Source organism: Rasamsonia emersonii, assembly GCF_000968595.1.
Source record: "Rasamsonia emersonii CBS 393.64 chromosome Unknown ctg1118621759676, whole genome shotgun sequence".
In the NCBI taxonomy this organism is placed as follows: domain Eukaryota; kingdom Fungi; phylum Ascomycota; class Eurotiomycetes; order Eurotiales; family Trichocomaceae; genus Rasamsonia; species Rasamsonia emersonii.
In genome coordinates this window covers 21,016-40,787 of record NW_013563340.1, presented here as the reverse complement: position 1 = coordinate 40,787, position 19,772 = coordinate 21,016, and the positions used below count along the sequence as shown (strand labels likewise).

Sequence of the window (19,772 nt, the reverse complement as noted above, 5' to 3'; positions counted from 1 at the left end):
TAAGACCACAGGTCAATGTCTATCTTACAGCAATTCGATTGCATTGAATTATTACTCTATCTGATAAACAAGTCCTCAATCCAGAACGGACATCTATCTAGAGGTATCTTGGATTCACAGACAGACAGACAGATAAACAGGTGACATGTGCCGCGCATCCCATGCCATACCAAACCATACCAAACCATACCAAACCATATCATACCTCGCCAGTCAAAAGTCTATGAACTTTCCCAACATGTAGCCCATGTACCTTTTTTTTTTCAAGAAGAAAAAGAGGGACAGAAAACGCGATCATACAGTCCCGTCTGAAACAGGATGAATCCCCGTGACAAGTCAAGATACAAAATGCGAGATTTCGTCGCAGAGACGCAAAACAAGATTAGCTGCGAGACTCCTCCTTCTGCAGGTCGGCCGCGACCATCTCTTCGACCGCCTTCATGCCTGCCTCCTCGCTGCGCTTGGAATCAGCCGGGTCGTCACCGACAACGCGCTGGTCCAAGGCCAGCTTCGTCTGTCCAAGAGCGTAGATCTGTTCCTCGATTGTTCCTTTTGTGACCAGTCGGATCACCTCGACTTCGCGTGTCTGGCCCACTCGATGGGCGCGGTTCTCCGCCTGCACGTCCTCCTGCGGATTGAAGCTCGAGTCGAAGATGATCACCTTGTTCGCACAGGCCAGATTGATGCCAGCACCGCCGGCCTTGGTTGAGAGCAGGAAAACAGGAATGTCAACCTTCTCGTAGAACGCGTCCAGGATCGACTGCCGATCCTCCACGCTGGTGCGCCCATCCAGTCGGAAAAATCCCATGTGCAGTGTCTCGAGGACGTATTCAAGAATGTCCATCACCATCGTGAACTGCGAGAAGATCAAGGTCCGATCACCGTTCGCCTTGAACTTCTTGAGCAACTCGCAAAGCTTCTCAACTTTGCCCGAATGCATCCACTCCTCATTCTTCAGCGCGAATTTGCCCAGAGAGTTGGGATTGTTCACGCACATGGTGTGACATTCAAAGTCGTTGTATGCCTGCAACTCTTCAAAGATGATATCAGGATCGGACTGTGACCATTGCTCCTCCTTCAGGCACGCCTTGGCCATGCGACTCAGGGTCGTGTCATCGTAGATGCGGCGTTTGAGCAATGGATGAATCGCCGCCTGACGTAGTTTCATCAGGATGTTGGCCGACTTGTTTCCGGTCCTCTTCCCCGCTGCCCGATCGGCAAGAAGCTGTCTAACTTCCTCCTTCTCCTGCTCATAGATCTCCTTCTGCGTCTCGTTCAATTCGCAATACTCTACACGAGAAATCTTCGGTGGCAAATCAATGACTTGGTGCTTCTTCCGGCGCAACACGAACGGCGCGAGCATCGATTTCGCCCGGGCGATGCGTTGCGCTGACAAAAGAGTGGAATGAGATTCAGACGCGTCGACAGCCTTGGCTTTATTCGCAAAGATATTCTGCAGATCTTCCTTCTTTTCTTGAAAGACCTTGGGCAGGATAAACCCCAGCAGAGAAGCCAGTTCTTGCAGGTTGTTCTGCAATGGCGTTCCGGTGAGGAGGAGTCTGAACCGAGCAGGGATCCGTATCAATTTCTCGTACAACACCGATGTGCTGTTCTTCAGCATATGACCCTCATCGTACACGCAGACACAGAAATCGAGGTTCCTCAGAAAATGTGCATCGACCTTGGCTTTCGCAACCGTGTACGTGGTGATAACGACATTGATGCTGTCCCGGTTCTCTTCAATCGTCTCTCGAATCTCAGCCCTTTGCTCTTGACCTGCGTAGTATGGCATGACCGAAAGGGTGGGACAGAATTTCTGGAATTCCCGAAGCCAGTTCTCCAGTGTCGATGATGGCACGACGACGAGATGGGGTCCCTTGATGCCTTTCTCATATAAATGTGCGAGAAATGCGATCACTTGGCAGGTTTTGCCAAGACCCATGTCGTCTGCCAAAATACAGCTGAGCTCCTTTTCAAAAAGGAGAGACAGCCAGTTGATTCCGACAATCTGATAATTTTTCATTGTCAAGTTCTCGCTCATGATCGATGGCTGAGAGATGAAGCGATTTTTGCGAGGACCCTTTGCAATGGTGTCACTGTCTTCGTCAGTAGGCGGGGTTGCTGGAGTGCCAATCCCGGAATCATGGTCCAGGGAGACGAGCTCAAGTTCAGCGTCCTTCTTCCCAAAGATGTCCACGCCCCATTTCTTCATCTCAGCAGCTATCGGCTTTCCCAGGGCCTCGCAGCGCGCTACCAACGCATCAACGGCTTCATACCCGGTCCACATGTCCAGACATTTGTCAACGATCTTGTCTCCGATAGGCTTCTTGGTTTTTCGACCCCGTCCACTCTTTGGCTGAGGCTCATCGTCACCCATGACATTTCGCACAGCTTCTAAAGTCGAGAAAGGACGGTGTGCGATGATCGTGGACGCAGCTTGCTCAGATGTGGCAGCAAGATCCGCGAGCTCTGTGACGGTGCAACTATTAATGAACTTGAGAACCTTTGTTTCCAATTCCCCATCGTCTTCCGACGGCTCTTGGTCGCTGTTCGAATCGGAATCATCTGATATGATCACCGCCTCTGGAGACTCTGATCGCTGTGACCTGGGCCTCTTGCCTCTGACAAGTCGGCCTAGTGGTTTCGCTGGGGGCGTTTCGGCGCGTGGGGTGCTGACAGGAGAAGAGACTCGGTTCCTGGATCCCCGGATCAGACGCCGCCTGGGTTTGGACTCATCCAGGGTAGCCTGCCTGTCCCTTTGACTCTTCTGAAGGCTGGACCATTTATCTTGAATTTTTGTCTGCGCCTTGATCTGTTGCTTGGCAGGAGCCACAGGCGAGGGTTTGCGAGCCACGATCAATTCGTCGTCAGATAATGCGACAGTCGCTGGTTCTTCCGTGGCAGCAAGGTGTTCCAGTGCATCTTCATAACTGCCACGTTTTAACATAAGAGCCTCCATGATTTCACGAACGGACTTTTGAGGCATGATTGTCAAGATCCTTTTAACCTTGACCTTAGTCTGGTAGTCATCAATGTCGTCAATCGAATTGATCTCAACCTCGACAGGTAAAGCGCGGGAAGAAGTGTACTGTCGAGGCTTTTTCGGAGATCCGCCATCTGACGCCCCATCCAACTGGGAGATCGTTCGTTTGGCAGTGCCATTCGTCGGTCTATAGATTGCTGAAGACGTAATCTTTTTGAACCTCTCCAATCCGCTGTTTGTGTTCACTGGAGATTCCATCACCTTGTCGGGAACAGGGCTTCGCGACGACTTGGTAAAAGTGGCGGGCTTGATATCCGTTGACCGAGAATTCTGCACGTCCTCGTCCGAAGATCCGCCACGATACGTCGGCCCGTCATCATCCAGGTCTATCGCCGGCGGTCGCTTCGTAGGCCGTGCAAATGTCGAGGGCGGACGAAATTGAGTGCCGCTAGGGGCCATGGCATTGGATAACACTCCGCCGCGTTGGGAAGGACGAGATGGAGACGACGAAGGAGCCAAAGGGGAGGTTGCGGCAACCTGGACGGTGGATTTTTGATCGGAAGATCTTTCGATGATTTGGGTAGGCTGCGTGAGACGCTGAGAAGCAGAGGGCGGAGTCTGTGTTTTGAGAGACTGATTTTGAATGAGAACAGTGGCTACAGTTTCATACTCGGCATCGTCATCCGCGACACTGCCAGCAGTGTTCTGGATCGACTGAGGGTTGCGAATAGGAGTCTCCGGCACGGAATCCTCCATCTTGCGCAGATTAGATTTAGAAACGAGTCATGGCATCGAGCCTGAAAAAGGAAGTATTAGAGAGTTGAACAAAGTTGGAAGAAAGCGCGAACCTTGGAAAGAGAAGAGTTGAGTTCAAGACCCCGACCCCGGAATAAAATCCATCATGCCCGCGGCTGGGCCATCTGCAAGTTTTAGCGCGATCTAACGCGCCCGCGCGCCTCTCAGTCACGTGTGGCCCATTAAACCCTGCCAAAAAGGGAATATCATTCACTGACTCGAAGGATCGACCAATGACCAGCGCAGCAGACAAGAACAAAAGTGAATGGAGAGTCCTGGTTACGAGAGGCATATGTTGGGAAGTGAATACTCCTCCAATAGGCTTTTGAAACAGCCACAAGTGAAGATAATGGATTTATGCAGATGAGACCAGACACCCACTTCGATATCACTATCATGCTTTTGACTTGGACAAGCTGTAAATTGACGGCGCCAAAAATGGCTGAAATATTACACCGCTATCTACTTCTATCCTCTATGTACAAGAAACCAATGCGATCGTACCTCTGTGCAGATCGCGGGGTATGAAATGAAAAGGAAGTGAGTCCATATCCCAAAAAAAGTTAACACCGTAAAATGCAACCTCATCCTTCCAGGCTATGCATCGTAAAAAGGAAATGAAACCCAAAGACTCTCAGTGGAAGAGAAGGCAAATGTAGATGGGCAAGGCGTGAGTAAAAAAAAAATAAGGCAAAAGGTATCTTTAGACAGCAATGCCTGCATCCTGTTGGGGGTTGAGTGTCGGTGCGGACAGATCAACTCCAGTCTCAGGCTTTGGGTTCGACGCTGGACTTGGGATTGAGTTCGTCCGTATGGGACCGGAACCACTGGCAACGGGCGAATTTTGCTTGGGTCTGCTCATTTCGCCCCCTGCAGCCCTTGCTGATTCGTTATTCTCCATCGCATTCTGAACTGCAGAGGTTCGAACGTCGTCATCGCTGCTGATAGTTGCCTTCTTATCCAAATTCATAATCTTGTCTACCTCTTTCGCGGTGGGGAGAAGATCATCAAATTTGAGGAGACGGCAAGCGTCCGAATAGTTTTTGGCAGACTTGGCGTCCTTGAATTCCTTGTTTTTCCCGGGAATCAAGATGTTGAGAAGGTATTTTGTGTTTCCCCAACGATTTTCACACTGCAAGCACGCCTCCATATAATCGTGGACGACTTCGCGCCACGGAAGAAGTCCACCCTCGGCAGCAGTACGGAAACACGAAGGGTTGGATTCTGCAGCTGTCGCAATCATGGCACCGTCAACACCATACTCCTTCATCAGCGCGAGAGCTTCATCGCGGGAAGTCACATCCCCATTCATGACACAAGCCACACCTGCCTTTCGACAAATCGAGGCAATCATGGGAAGCTGATCACGGATGGCACGTTCGCGGGGCCGCATAGGGGTCGTGCGGCAATGTACGGTCAGACCAGTAATTCCAGTGGCGCAAAGGCGTGTCACGAGTTTTTCTGTTTCCTCCGGTTTCTCGAGGAGGCGAATCTTAACTGAAATGCCGATCTGATACGGATTCCCAACTTCGCGTACAAGGGCCTCAAGGATGGAGACGAGTCTGTCTGGATCCCGCAGAAGTGCTGCGCCCATTCCTCCACTCGTGCTGAATGGCTTTGGACAGCCCGAATTGACATCGATCCCTGCAACATCGGCGGCCACGACTTTTGCCGCTTGCACAGCCAATTCCGGTGATGCGGTTCCGATCTGAAAGATCAATTTCCCCTTTTCTCGCACAGGATCAATGCGGTATATGACAGACTCTTGGGTGGCCTTCTCAGATCTGCCTCCATTCGACGGAAGACGGGTGAATTCGATGGTTGAGTTGCGCGGGTTGATACGACGGGTAGTGCCGATGAGAGAACGATCGACCGTTTCCGGTCCCCAGACCAGATCAGCACCGTATTTGAGGGCGAGGAGACGGGATGGTAGCTCTCCTGAGCGGACCATTGGAGCCAGGACGACTTTCCCGCGATAGTCGACCCCGTTGGCGGGGATAGGAACGCGAGGCGGCGATGAGAGCGAAGCCATGGCGCTACGGAGAAACCGAAGCATAGCACCACGGGCGGGGGCCCTGTCCAGGCGACACACTCCCTGATGGGATACGCACCAGGTCTAAAACGCTCTGGCAGATGATAGTCCCGCGAGATATAAAGAAAGAGTAGGAAGATGCAGTTGAAAAGGTAACCTAAGGCGCGGAAAGATGAAACCGCAAAGGAGTGAAAATCAAGGTCACGTGGCGATAGAGAGATAAGCGAGGGGCGGCTTGCCCGCTTCAGTATTTTCTTCTGAGCTTTCTCCCCTGTCGCCGCTGTGCGCCACCACGTCTGCAACCACTGGTACTAGGCCGGTCTCGTTTAGAAAGTTTGGAATTAAATATCTAAGACGACTTTCAAAATCTCCCAGCTTATCTAGAGGAGCTTTGCTGTAATTTCGCGTCATGATGGGACGGATGTGCTACCACCTACATACTCTGTACTATACCTAGGTTCTGCAAGTCAGTCCTGCACTCACTGAATATGAGAGCAGGAAGAACAAGTCGATGCCCGTTCAATGTCATTATGAGTAACAAAAACATAGAATAATCGCATTGTCTTGAGTTGCACCTCGTCGTTATTGAATCGCCCTTTCTATGGGCATATATCCCGGTTGGTCAGAAGTGCCACTGGCCGATATCGGCCCTCAGAACAGAAGTTGAGGTCAGATGGCAGGGGGGAAAAAAGGTTGTGAAAGAGTGCGTCTGCTTAAGCCCGTCGTCAATGATATTATTATCTGGTCCTACGGAAGCAGCGTTGTCCAACCTCGTCTCTGTAAACTTGACTGGCAGAACGATACACATATATATGCAAGTACCATCCCGGATGCAATATGGACACGTGAGCACATTCTACCGCGCATTGTCCACCTAGCTGGGCGCGGGATGAAAGCAGAGCTTCCTGGATCCAAAAAGAATATCCTTTCCTTCCAGATAACGATATATTGAGCTGGACAGGAGTCGGCATAGCTATGGGAGCTGTACGGACTGCCGGGGCGGGCCAACTCGGCGTGCTGGACTGGCAGCGGGGCCGGATCGCCCGCCAGCCCGAAACGTGGCTGTCTTTGCTTTGAACCAGCCGAAAAAATTTCCAGGCCTGACGACAGCTGTTTTCAAGCCAGACCGAACTCTAACGGGAGGACCAGAACAACAGGCCAAAGCAGACAAACTCAACCGCCCACTGCGGAACCAGAAGGTGGAAGTCAGGACGCATAATCAAAATACCTAAGACCTAATACCTCGGCCTCACGGCGTGCAGCCACCGCGAACAGTCCCGGTCCGAGGGCGCTGGCAGTAATCCTCAGGGCCTTCATTCTAGACCTGGTGAAACCCATTATTTAAACCGGACCCAAACCAGACCAAACCACCGCATCCCCATGTCCCCTGCTGCCACGTCCGCTGCGTGTCTGCGTCTGACCCAATTGGCGTCTGCTGGAGCTCCCTTAACCCGCTGCCTAGGAACCGCCCGCTGTTGTTTGCCCACCCTGGCGCCCCCCACCGCTCGATCCCTCTCCTCTCGCCCGCCCCTCTCCCCCTCCCCCTCCCCCTCCTCGCCCTCTTCGTCTTCTTCAGCTCCTTCGTCTGCTCTGTCTTCTGCGCCTGGCATTGCACGTAGCGTGTCTGCTTCGACGACGGAACGTGCTGCCCTCCTCTCCAGACACTTCTCGTCCACTGCTCCCACACCGTCATCGCACACAAATCCTTCCACCATGTCGTACTCCGTCCGCAAGGTTGGCCAGCCCAACACGCTGGACTTCCGTGCCTTTATTGAGAAGGATGGCGTCCCGATCTCTCCGTTCCACGATATCCCTCTCTACGCCAACGAGCAGAAGACCATCCTGAACATGATTGTCGAGATCCCCCGCTGGACAAACGCCAAGGTGGAGGTATGGCAGAGCCGTCTGGGAGAGAAGCCCTCGGGGCCTCTCCGTATCTTAATGTTTCATAAAGACAAGAATCATGTGCTAATGCTCTGTCCAGATCTCCAAGGAGGAATTCCTCAACCCCATCAAGCAGGATGTCAAGAAGGGCAAACTCCGTTATGTGCGCAATTGCTTCCCCCACAAGGGTTACCTCTGGAACTACGGTGCCTTCCCTCGGGTGAGTGATCGATGCACCTTTTCGTTTTGCTCTGGCAGAGAATAAAGCCAAAAGGGAAGCTCAATTGCTGACCTTTCTCAGACCTGGGAAGACCCCAATGTCGTCCACCCCGAGACCAAGGCCAAGGGTGACAACGACCCCTTGGATGTTTGCGAGATTGGTGAGCTGGTTGGCTACACTGGTCAGATTAAGCAGGTCAAGGTTCTGGGTGTGATGGCTTTGCTGGATGAGGAGGAAACCGACTGGAAGGTCATTGTCATTGATGTCAACGACCCGTTGGCGCCCAAGCTCAACGACATCGAGGATGTTGAGCGCCACCTGCCCGGTCTCCTCCGTGCCACCAACGAATGGTTCCGTATCTACAAGATTCCTGATGGCAAGCCCGAGAACCAGTTCGCTTTCTCTGGCGAGTGCAAGAACAAGAAGTGAGCAGTCTCCCGTGCGTTTGATTTGTTTATTACGCGGCTAATAAGATCATCCTAGGTACGCCATGGAGGTGATCCGGGAGTGCAACGATGCTTGGGAGAGACTCATGACTGGCAAGACTCCTCGTGGTGACATCAGCCTGTAAGTAGTCTAGCCGGATTTCGACCTGACCCTCTCCGCAGGAAGGGGGGAAAGATTATTGCAGAAAGCTAATGCGAAAACTAGTGCCAACGTCACCAACGAGAACTCCCCCGACCGCGTCGACCAGGCCCAGCTCGCCAAGATTCCCCCGGGTGAGAACCTCCCACCGGCTCCGATTGACGGCAGTGTCGACAAGTGGTTCTTCATTTCCGGCGCTGCTGTTTAAACAGCTTGCTTGCTCAATTACCCTAATGAGCGCATACCCTGCTCGTCTCATTTGCGATATCAATTTTGTATTGAGGTCTTTTTCTCCCCATTTCGGTCGTGCATCTACAGCGCGCGTTTATACCTCTTCGTGCCTATAGGTTACGGTAGATTCGATGACTATCGACTGCCTGTAAAAGAAGGTAGATTCGATGGATATTCCTTGTCTCACCTTTTTTCCAAAAGGGGCTGGAGTCTGTTCATGTTCCATTATCATGGAGAATTGATAGTGGTTAGATAAAAATGAAAACGAAAACCAAGAAATTAATCCCAATTGAGCGCTAGCGTGGACAATTTTTATATGAACGATAGTAATGCAATATTGGAAAAGTAAAATCCTGACAAGCGACATCATGTCATGCAGGTGAATATTCAGAAGAACGCTAGATACATGAACAAAGAGGCGGGAAAAAAAATAAATAAAATCTAGTATACATTGATATCCACATCACGCCGCGTCATTTTTCTCCATGTTGTAAATAATTGCAAGTCATATTCGGAGCTCTCGCAAGGCATGGGCACCTCCCAACCACGGTGTCCATTTATATAAGTATGGGGTCCTCTATGCAAAACCAAGTCTTGCGAGGGATGTAAAGTCAATGCGAGATGACTCGATCTTGCATCTCGGCTTTGGAATTTGCTTCTCTTGGCCATTGGTATTGGAAAGGGGTCGACACGCAGCATTGTCCAGCTCCCTCACTAGCAGCCAAGAACACCTTGCGCAAGGCCATACTTTATACAGCATTGGAGAAGAAGAAGAAGAAGATGATGATGAAGACATCAATTACCCTTCAGACTCTCCTCTCTCTCTATGAGTCTCCCCACTCGCGAGATCTCATCAACCACATCCCCGATCTTCATCTGCCGCTTCCCGACCTCGAGCTTGATCTCCTTCCCGCCCTTGAAACCGACTGTTATCTCCGGAAGCTGCGTCGAATTTCGCGGAAGATGTGTGACTTGGATGTCGATGTGTGCCGCGCTGTTGGCGGGCGCAGTTGTTGGGTTCTGCAGGAGATTGAGGGCGAGGCGACAGGGCCGGGAGAGCCGAGAGAAGGGAGAGAAGGCGGTGCGGAAGTAGGTGATTGTCTGGACGGGAATCGTCATTTTTGATATGATAGAGTGTATTGATGCGGTAAAGAGAGGCTCCAGCAGGTATTTTAAAGAGATGGTAATCTTCTGTGATAGAAAGGCGTCTTGTTAGTATCGTGCATATATATCATTCGGCGGCGCTGGCGATGTTGAACTGAAGTAATTATACCTGAGAGATGGCATGATAGAACTGTAACACCAAGCGAGGTGACACTTACCGATTGCCTCGAGGAAGACAGGGTTAACAACAATTCTGGAGCCTATAATCACACTTGCTACCTGCGCACCCCGGAATCGATGCTTCTAACGGAGATGTCGCGGCTCGAGTTGTCCAGGCGGGACGAGCAGGATAAACCAAGGAGACGTCAGCGGGATGCCAATTCACTTGAAGAATGGTAACAAACTGGTACAATGGCAGCTAGCTCTCAAGTCCTGCAATCCTAGAGCTCAATTTAATCGGTATAGTTATAGCTGATCTAACCGGCCCTCCGATGCGGCGGACACGGAAACTTTTCGGGAGAGGTGATAATGTTTGCTCGGGTTGCAAACATATTCCTGGTCCCCGTAACATTACGAGTCCAATCCGCCGACGACGCTTGTGGACAGCTTGGTGTATGCTTTCCACGTTTTCCCATGCATGAGCAGCAAGCAACTCATGCGGTTATTCACACTCTTTGACGGTTGACCTCCATATTTGGGTATGTGATATTTTACACATGAATCTGTCAGTGGTTATTCAAGAGAGAAATTCTCGCCATTAGAGCTACGCTATCTCCATTTAAAGGAATCCGCGGTCTGTTTCTAGACGAATAGCGATCGGACACTCGGGGGCACAATGTCCTCCACCCACGTGCTACAAACGCGCCTGAAAGAGGTCTCTGCGTCCCTTAATGAGATCCATACGCTTGTGACTCGATTAAAAAATTTCACTGCAGCTATCGGGCAAGGCGATGAGGCCCGCCTGGAGCTCGGGGCGGAGATACACTCCCGGCTAAAGGAAGCTGAAGAGGAGATGGAGCTCCTCAAAGTTGAGGTGGAAGTTTTGGAAAGTACCGGAACCAGCAAGAGGAAAGGCGGCGAGAATGGAGAGAAGGACGCAGAGAAGAGAAGGGTGATTGGACTGGCGGAAAGGTTAACGGAGGAATTGAAGAGGTTTGTTTTATCACTTCGTGGTTGTCGTCTGATGGCGGACTTGCGGTCTTCACCTGTAAGTCCGATATTCTTGTATTTATGACTGACATATTTGGTCTCTAGGACGAGGGTAGAGTTTCGCGCCGCACAACTGCAAGCTAACCGCAATGCGGAGATTGCCCGCCGAAAAGAACGAGAGTTGTTGCTCGCAAGACCTCGAGACGGTGGAGAGCGTCAGAAGCCTTCCGAAAAACTTACGCACGATGATTTGGTGGTCAACGCATCGAGTGATGTCACCGCGGCTCTTAGGAGGACGCATCAGCTGATGCAGGCGGAGCTTTCGAGAAGCCAATTTGCGCAGGAGACCCTGGGTTAGTTTTCTTCAAAAATAGTGGCAGCGGTGTTGTATGCGGATCTCCGCTGACATCGGTCAACAGAACAGTCAACCGCTGCGCTTTCCTCTCTTTCAGAATCCTACAGCAATCTTGATACCGTTCTCTCCTCATCTCGTGCCTTGGTCAACTCTCTCCTCCGTTCTCAGAAGTCAGATACGTGGTATCTCGAAACGGCATTTTACATATTAATTGGCACAATCGCATGGCTAGTGTTTCGCCGAATATTGTACGGCCCGCTCTGGTGGCTTGTCTGGCTGCCGTTCAAGATGGCCTACAGGTTTGTGGCGTCTGTAATAGGCGTGGCTGGCGCGACGGGGGCGGTTTCTTCCACCTCCGCCATCGTGAGCGGCACCGTAACCATAGGAATTCCAACAGTCGCTGGCACAGACGCTCCGAAGTATGTAGTCGGAGGAGGACAGCCTCCTGGGATGTTGGATCAAGACACTGCTTCTACCGTGCAACCCGATGACAGCATGGTCGAGAAGATCGGGCGAATGGTAGAGGAGAGTAGAGAGGAACAAGTGGCATCGTCTGAGGAAACAGTGGCCCAAGATGTTCCTCAGAACCCGAAGAAAAGAATGTGGGAAGAAAATGTAGACACGATCAAGAAAGATGAGTTATAGATACCCAACAAATGGAAGATGCTAGTCGCCTAGAACAGGGGCAAATAGAAATAGGCAGTAGAAAACGGGAAGTATACTGTAGGCTGACATAAACATCTACCTCCATTGACAAACATTCCTTTTATCATGGACATAAGAGGTATACATATCTATCTTATCAGTTGAAAGTCGGAGCTCCTCTCGGAGCGGAGATCTTGGCATTCCATTTTGGGCGTAAAGTGGTTTCGCGCATCACGTGTAGACGCGTCGCATTGAGGATTGCTGGATAGGTTATTTCATCATTTGCTATTACTCGCTGTAAGGTTCATGATATTCGCGCAACTACCTTTTTTTTTCCCGTTCAGTTCAAGCTTTCCAAATTCCAAAATTGAGAGATATTATTGAATTGTTCTTATAAGATTTGCCATTGAATCGAAAAGATGTCAATGGCGGCTAATTTTTTCAACAACAAGGCGCGTGCTGCCGCCGCCGCAGCTGCCGCCAGCAGCTCAAAGCCGAAGACGGCCGATAGCAAGGAGGATCAGACGCGTCTACAACCGTGGGTTGAGAAATAGTACGTTTGTGTTGTGTTCTGTGATTTTTGTTGTCGAGAATTAGAATTTATCTAACCAAGACTGTCTGGGTTATAGCCGTCCGAAATCCCTCGATGATGTCGCTGCCCAAGATCATACCATATCGGTCCTTCAGCGGACTTTGCAAGCTTCCAATGTACATACATCTTCCTGCATTGTTTAACTTCTCTTCAACGATTGCTAAAGCGTCTATAGCTCCCTCACATGCTCTTCTACGGCCCTCCAGGAACCGGCAAGACATCTACCATCCTTGCGCTGGCCAAGTCCCTCTTTGGCCCTGCTCTCTACCGCACGCGGATTCTCGAACTGAACGCATCCGACGAACGAGGAATCAACATCGTACGAGAGAAGATCAAGGACTTTGCGCGGACTCAATTGACGTACCCAACGGGACTGGACGCCGAGTACCGGTCCAAATATCCCTGCCCACCGTTCAAGATCGTCATCCTCGACGAAGCAGACAGTATGACGCAGGACGCACAGTCTGCATTACGTCGGACCATGGAGCAATACAGCCGCATCACGCGGTTCTGTCTTGTTTGCAACTATGTAACGAGAATTATCGAGCCCGTGGCGAGTCGATGCAGTAAATTCCGCTTCAAGGCGCTGGATGGCGTTGCAGCTGGGGTCAGATTGGAGGAGATCGCCAAGGCGGAGAAATTGAAACTCGAAGACGGCGTCATCGACACGCTGATCAAGTGCAGTGATGGCGACCTTCGACGAGCAATAACATATCTGCAGAGTGCAGCCAGACTGGTAGGGGCGCCTGGCGCATCGGGTCACAAGGAGGACGGGGATACCGAAATGGCCGACGCAGACAGCTCATCTTCGCTCATCACCGTCAGAATGATTGAAGAGATTGCGGGCGTTGTCCCGGAGAGCGTGCTCGACCGGTTAACGCAGGCCATGCAGCCGAAGAAGATGGGATCAGCATACGAGGCGGTATCGGCCGTGGTAAACGACATAGTCGCAGACGGATGGAGTGCGACCCAGATCTTATCTCAAGTATGGCTTCCCGCTCCCCAGAAAGAAGGAAGAAGTGCATCACACTACTAACACTAGCAACATAGTTATATCGACGAATCGTCTACAACGACGCAATCCCCGACATCCAGAAGAACAAAATCGTCATGGTGTTTTCAGAAATGGACAAACGGCTGGTTGACGGGTCGGACGAGCATCTTTCCATTCTTGACATGGCGTTGAGGATTTCCGGAATTCTTGGTTCATGAGTTTAGGTATTCTTTTTTCGTGTGTGTATGTGTCGATGAGTTTAATGAAAAATGAAACAGAAGAACAAGAAGGGAAGAGAGACATAATTAGGCGTAATGAATACCCGCATTTATATTACCATTGTGAGAGTTACTTAATTCTATGGGATAGAAAGGGTACCCCCAAAAAAAATCAAGAAACTGCTTTCGATTTGTATTTTTTTCTTTTTCCATTTTTAGTAACTAGTTACTGATGTATTCATGAAAGGTAAAAGAGAAACGAAGAGATAGAATGGGTGGAAAAACTTGACTAGCAGCAAACATTATTTTTTTTGTTTTTAATCAGGATATAGAGATTCCAGTTCCAGTTACTGATTCCAAATCACTCTTTCTTTTGGGCGTTCTCTCCTTTCTTATCCAATGATAATTGTGAGGAAGGGGGTTCATTCATCAAATGGGGGCCATGGTAATGGGAAAACCGATGAGAGAGCAAAGGGGGGAAGAAGAGAGAAAAAAAAAGTGATTAAATGAATAAAAAAAAGACAGAAATAGTTCAATGTAAATGTTCAAATGCAGATGGCGAGTTAAACTATGGAGGAGAGTAGATGGGAGAGTAGATAAATGTAGATAATGATCAACTTGAGGCACAATCTGTATCAGATTGCGTAGTTGTCGAAATGGAACCATTCGGTTCAATTTTTTGTGACGCTTGTCGCTCATTGTTTTTGTTTCGCCAATTTCTTCAATCATGTCCTTCTTAGTCTTGGGACATTTTTCGTCAATGTCCATCTCTTGCTGATGTTCAGCTTCTCTCTCTTCATAAATGCATTGCTGAGGCTCATTGCTCTTTTCGTCAAGAGTGGTGATCTCCTGCTGATGTTCCTGGCATTCTTCGTCGATGTCCATGTCATGCTCATGTTCATCATCGCTGTCTTCGCCGATGACTTGCTGTGGCTCATGGTTCTCTTCACCAAGGTCCGTGTTTAGAGGAAGCTCTTCTTCGTTCTTCTCGCAGATGCCCATGGTTTCCTGGTGTTCATTGCTCTCTTTACCAACAATGCCTTGCTGAGATTCAGACTCTTTGCTCCCTTCACGCGCGTAAACCCACGCCACGGACTTGACCCAAACCTTTGATCGTTCCAGTTTGTTATCTTCTTGGTCGACCCAGTGTGCAACAATAGCGGGTTTCATAATGACCATAACACGCAGTCCAGTGAGGTTCTTGTGCTTGTGGCTTTCAATGCCCGTTGCATCTTCTTCAAGCGCAGTATATAGCTCCATGGCTGGCGATGCAGGATCGAAAGTCGAAGGAACGAGATCTGAACCAAGATAGTAACATTTCACTTCGACCACTCGATACCAGAGCTGAAAGCTCAGCTCCCTGTAACGTTTGAGTATACTAATCAACTCGTTCCTCCGCTTGCATATTTCCTGGCCATGTACCTCCTTGAGCAGAATGTGTGCTGGACTTGCCAAAAACTTTTCTGCCAGTGCCTTGGCATGATTATGGTAGTTCTTGAAAGCCGTATTTCCTTTTAGCTGTTTTGCATCTTCCAAATCTGGACTTATAAGGAATTTTGTCGCCTCCAGCAATTTCGAAACCCATTCGTTTGCCCGATACCTGTCCGCTTTTTGGAATCAGTCTTTGTATTTGAAAAGCACGGAATGTAGAAAAACATACTCTCTGCCAATTTTGAAGCAAAATTCATGAATATTTCCTCGAATTCATCCTCACTTGTGTCACTGATTGTCGGAGATGATTTTCCCTTGCTTTCGCGTGGCTTATTAGCCAGTGCACTGTCTAGAAAGAGAAATGGTTTCTCGATAATTTCTGAGCAGATGAAGCTTGACAGCATTCCTTGTAGAAAGATTGTCGAGCCCCTTGGAAGCTTCCTGATAGCTGGAATGTCATCGAGTTCACAGATTTTTCGTTCAGGGTTGTCCTGCATGGACAGGAAGTCTATTTCATCTTTCTTCTTTTTAGGAACTGGGATTTCTCCTGGCAGAGAAAAGCTCTTGACCCATTCACACAGGTCTTTGTATAAGTCCTGAATCGTATTCTCAATGACCATGTCGCTCAACGGAGCCCTGCCTCGTTTACGGGTATTTCGGACAGCTTCTTGGGCCATCGTTTGAACTTCCTTTTTGAGTTCCCTGTTATCTCTTTTCAAATCCCGTATAGCTTTTTGAGACATGCGCTTTCTTTTGGTTCCTCTAGGTTTTGTGCTTGATTTTCTCGCTGAACTTGTGTTCTTTTTTGACTGTGGATGTTGTCCTCTGGGCTTGGGAGCCTTGTCATCATGACCAATTGAACTAGGCTGGAGAATCTCTACAGCAAATCTTGGAGGCTCTGTGTGTACTGTTTCATTCTTTTCTGAGTTCTTTTGTGATTTGTTTTCTCAGCCATAAGAGCGAAGGAGGATTTGTCCATGCCTGCATTAGAGCGAGTGCGCTTCGCGGGTCTTCGAACATCTGAATCTGTCGCCTCCTGATCACTTTCCTTCCTCGGAGTTTAGCTTTGGAAATCCTGAAGACGTAAATACCACTGTACATACTGGACTGTAGGTGTCGTCCGACTCCCCAATATCCTCTTTCGTATCTGACATTTCTTCCTGAGACTTAGTTGACTCGTCAGAAGACATCGTTCTGTTGCGTGAATGTTGGTACGGCAGAAAAGCACAGTCTGGTTGCCGGTGAGGATATAGCAATTTGTACCGAGAAAGAGAACCTGAAGTTGGAATTTGTGTCACTTAATAGGATCTCAAGGTCCTCTTGAGAGTTAATATGAATGCCTCAAACGAGATGAAGAGACAAACTTGGAAGGCTGTCTAAATTTCCAAGCCTCACATGGGAAGAGAAGCTCTGTCTGAAGATGTTTGCTTCTTGTGGTACCAGCTCAGGGGGAAGTGATGGTTTTCTGAGACCGAAGTTATCACTCTCACGATACAAAAGTTCAGGTCAGGTACGTTAGCAACGCTGAGATGGACTGAGCAGGAGAGAAGCCGAGTCAGTGATTATGGAGAGTAAATACGATCATGGAAGATATGCAAAGGAGACAAGTTGGAGATTCTAAGAGGTTCCAATTTAGATAAGAAAGTATACGAATAAGGAAGATGGAGAGTAGACGCGACCTGAGGAAGGAGCATTCGCAGGCAAGGGAAGTTTTCGTCGAGCACGGTCAGGTTAGATATTGAATGCTTCAAGCTTCCTGAGTTAGTCGACCACGATCATGGTTCTATATTTAAAAGAATTATAGTAGAATGGAATTAAAGTCTTGTCACCAGAAAGTAGAACACTGGGCTGGGGATTATCCTGCCAGCCAGCATCCGTTTTACTCTCTTTTATATCTTAATTTGCCTCTTCAAGAGCTCAAACCTAACTTTGAAAACCCTATGAATATGAAGCTTAAAGGCATAGGTCAAGACAGACCTTCTGCATTTGTATAAAAGAAAGCCTCAAAGTAGATTTTCACCAATAAATGATAATGTATATACATAATCCCTAGCTCAACCCTATCATCATCCAACTGTACCAGTTCTGTTAATGTCTACTTCCAACTCTGATTGCGCCCTTGTTTTCAGCGTTCCTGACTCCTCTTCAAGGGTTGGCAAAGGCGGGCTGATGCTGATCTGGGGAGCAACAGGGCTAGTCTCACTGACATGGGAGTTAGATGAAACAGTGTGGTTTCTTCCAGCCTGTTCCGTCTCAATTGTTGGAGAACTAATGTCCATCTGTGGGGTGGTAGGAGACTTGTTTGCAATATCACGACTTTGTCTACTCTTTCCAGCCAAGGATGAAGTCTCGGCATCTGTGTCATACTGCATGAAATTCCAAATGTGCCCTTGGTGAGCTGAATTTCCCACAGACGCATCTTCGTTGAAGAATGAGTTCATGTTCGCTTGGAGGATCACACCGTCCGAAGTCGTGACAGAGGGGGGCTCATCGTTACGGATGGCCTCTTCCTCGTCTAGGCTGTTATAATTGACCCTCCGTTGAGCTGGAATATTGATCAACGATCGCTCCGGCGTTGCAGATAGCTCTGCCGGCACATGAGGGCTTGGGACGTCTGGCAACTCCGGCATCTGAGCAATTGTCCCAGGAAGCTCAGCCCGGCTCGATGGCAGACACTCCTCTTGAAGGTTCGATCCTGAACGTCCCCCGGAAGTACGTAGAGAATGAAATCCAGTTTCCGTGACGCCAGGAGAACCAAGACCCTGTGACGCCTCTGTGCCATTCTCAAGCTTCGTGGCATTATTGTCGGAATACGATTCCACGGGCTCGACTTTGACAGACCTGTGGCGTCCTAGGTGGCACGTCTTGATTAGTTTGGTTCCTCTCAACAGCTCTTCACGAGGAGTACTCACCACCAAACTCTGCAAAAGGGTCTCCTCCACCCCGAGGAACAATGAAACCGTTCTCTGGACCAGTACCAACGGGTTGGGTATCAACCATGACTTCCTCATGGCGGGCACTGCGCCAAGCCGACAAAGGAAACCGTTGTCCAAGCTTCTTTCTTCGACAGCAGCAGAGGAGAAGCAGGGCTATGACTGTGACTCCGATGACACTGCCAATGACGCTTCCAATATCGACACCATTATTATTATCATACACCGGAAAGCTCGAGGGTGGTGGAGTCTGACTAGGAGCAGAGGTAGTAATAACCACAGTAGTTACACTAGTTATACTGTCCAGCACACTAGTTGTCGGAGACACAGTGACTGTACTGTTCGTAGTCACAAATGATACTGTCGTTATACTGCTGGCCAGAAAACTGGTTATGGGCTCAAGAGTCTCTGTCACTGTTGTCGGGGGTTGCTCGTTATCATCAGGACAGATACCAGTATCGCAAGGATCGACAGAACAGCAACCGATATATGGCCCTTTGAGGCAGGTATAGTATTGTAAGCCTTCAGTGCAGGTATTTATTTGCCGAGCCAACCTGACTCGCATGATGCGTGAAGGGCTTTCACAATCAGAAGTATAAAAGTATCTCGAAAGACGGGAAAGAGATCGGAAGTTTGATGCTTGACGAGACTCACTTCCAGGGCTAGACTAAAGAAATCCACTGAAAAAAAAAAGAGAAAGACAAGTCTATGCCCTTGGGAAACAATGAAGATGAAAAGCTTTCTGGCTTCCCAGGGCATACGAGTTCTTTTCTACTAGTGAGGAGCGAGATCCTCACCAAGACCACCGTGGATGACTCTTTCCGTACATGAGAAATCTGGTTACACAGCAGGAATAGGTAGATTTAGACTACTTTGGGGCAAAGCAAACACGAGAGGCAAGTCAATCTGCCTTATCAAACGAGTAGCACAAGGGTGTTTTGGGCTCTGCATCCAGCCGGCCACGATATGCACTGTCCCGTTAGCTGTAACACACGGGGGACGTAGTATGAAGAAGGCAGAAGATGTAAGTGGTTCTTTAGTATCTCACCATTCTTGCAGATTATAGAAGCAAACGGTGAAGACGATCTATTTTGACGAGAAACTAGAATTTCTAGCTGAAAAGGACAAGAGACGACGATTAGAGAACATAAAGCCATGAAGGATTAGGTTGATGATAAGGCCAAGAACCTAGGGGAAGCGATCATTCTATACCGTTCTTTGTCTCGAATCCCTGACACAGAACTCGCTTCGCTCGAGGGGCTTGAAGAGAAAATATCTGGTTATGCCAGGGACTTTGGGTCCTCAGGCCCGTCCACTATTTACATGTATGTATAGTCTTACTCCCTTTCTTGAGAGGCAAACCACTTCCAATATCTCTATCATCAGAAGACTAGAAGCATACACAGCCCTTACCGTGGATTTGTCAACAGGAAAAAGGACAGGAAAAAAGCATCCAGACAAAGAAAAACTCCGATTGTATGAAGACAGACTAAACAAAAAAGTAGTTAACACATCCCTAACTAGTTTGGTTACTACAGGTTGGTTATATACGACAAGCCTGAAAGTCAGAAACCAGAATGGGTTTGTCCCCTCTGAACTGGATTCCAACAAATGAAAGCCT

At 49.1% G+C, this 19,772-nt stretch overlaps 7 protein-coding genes across 7 annotated transcripts; 2 read left to right on the top strand and 5 right to left on the bottom strand.

The window, feature by feature from the left end:
• Nucleotides 1-382: 382 nt before the first annotated feature.
• Nucleotides 383-3,739, bottom strand: T310_0384 (SNF2 family helicase/ATPase; the record flags this gene model as incomplete). Its single annotated transcript, XM_013476737.1, has 1 exon — nucleotides 383-3,739. One exon carries the CDS (start codon nucleotides 3,737-3,739, stop codon nucleotides 383-385), a length of 3,357 nt encoding a protein of 1,118 aa, XP_013332191.1.
• Nucleotides 3,740-4,481: 742 nt separating this feature from the next.
• Nucleotides 4,482-5,810, bottom strand: T310_0383 (tRNA dihydrouridine synthase (Smm1); the record flags this gene model as incomplete). The annotated part of the gene is made up of 1 exon (XM_013476736.1): nucleotides 4,482-5,810. The coding sequence occupies one exon, from the start codon at nucleotides 5,808-5,810 to the stop codon at nucleotides 4,482-4,484; it is 1,329 nt and encodes a 442-aa protein (XP_013332190.1).
• Nucleotides 5,811-7,190: 1,380 nt separating this feature from the next.
• T310_0382 (Inorganic diphosphatase) lies at nucleotides 7,191-8,707 on the top strand (the record flags this gene model as incomplete). Its single annotated transcript, XM_013476735.1, has 5 exons — nucleotides 7,191-7,700; nucleotides 7,795-7,914; nucleotides 7,996-8,339; nucleotides 8,398-8,481; nucleotides 8,566-8,707. 5 exons carry the CDS (start codon nucleotides 7,191-7,193, stop codon nucleotides 8,705-8,707), a joined length of 1,200 nt encoding a protein of 399 aa, XP_013332189.1.
• A 600-nt stretch (nucleotides 8,708-9,307) lies between these two features.
• T310_0381 (uncharacterized protein) lies at nucleotides 9,308-9,849 on the bottom strand (the record flags this gene model as incomplete). The annotated part of the gene is made up of 2 exons (XM_013476734.1): nucleotides 9,308-9,444; nucleotides 9,534-9,849. 2 exons carry the CDS (start codon nucleotides 9,847-9,849, stop codon nucleotides 9,308-9,310), a joined length of 453 nt encoding a protein of 150 aa, XP_013332188.1.
• An 820-nt stretch (nucleotides 9,850-10,669) lies between these two features.
• Nucleotides 10,670-13,611, top strand: T310_0380 (uncharacterized protein; the record flags this gene model as incomplete). Its single annotated transcript, XM_013476733.1, has 6 exons — nucleotides 10,670-10,986; nucleotides 11,089-11,336; nucleotides 11,403-11,953; nucleotides 12,403-12,536; nucleotides 12,613-12,691; nucleotides 12,751-13,611. The coding sequence occupies 6 exons, from the start codon at nucleotides 10,670-10,672 to the stop codon at nucleotides 13,609-13,611; spliced, it is 2,190 nt and encodes a 729-aa protein (XP_013332187.1).
• A 708-nt stretch (nucleotides 13,612-14,319) lies between these two features.
• T310_0379 (uncharacterized protein) lies at nucleotides 14,320-16,408 on the bottom strand (the record flags this gene model as incomplete). The annotated part of the gene is made up of 4 exons (XM_013476732.1): nucleotides 14,320-14,355; nucleotides 14,451-15,325; nucleotides 15,448-16,147; nucleotides 16,322-16,408. The coding sequence occupies 4 exons, from the start codon at nucleotides 16,406-16,408 to the stop codon at nucleotides 14,320-14,322; spliced, it is 1,698 nt and encodes a 565-aa protein (XP_013332186.1).
• An 876-nt stretch (nucleotides 16,409-17,284) lies between these two features.
• On the bottom strand, nucleotides 17,285-18,716 carry T310_0378 (uncharacterized protein; the record flags this gene model as incomplete). The annotated part of the gene is made up of 2 exons (XM_013476731.1): nucleotides 17,285-18,069; nucleotides 18,131-18,716. The coding sequence occupies 2 exons, from the start codon at nucleotides 18,714-18,716 to the stop codon at nucleotides 17,285-17,287; spliced, it is 1,371 nt and encodes a 456-aa protein (XP_013332185.1).
• Nucleotides 18,717-19,772: the final 1,056 nt, after the last annotated feature.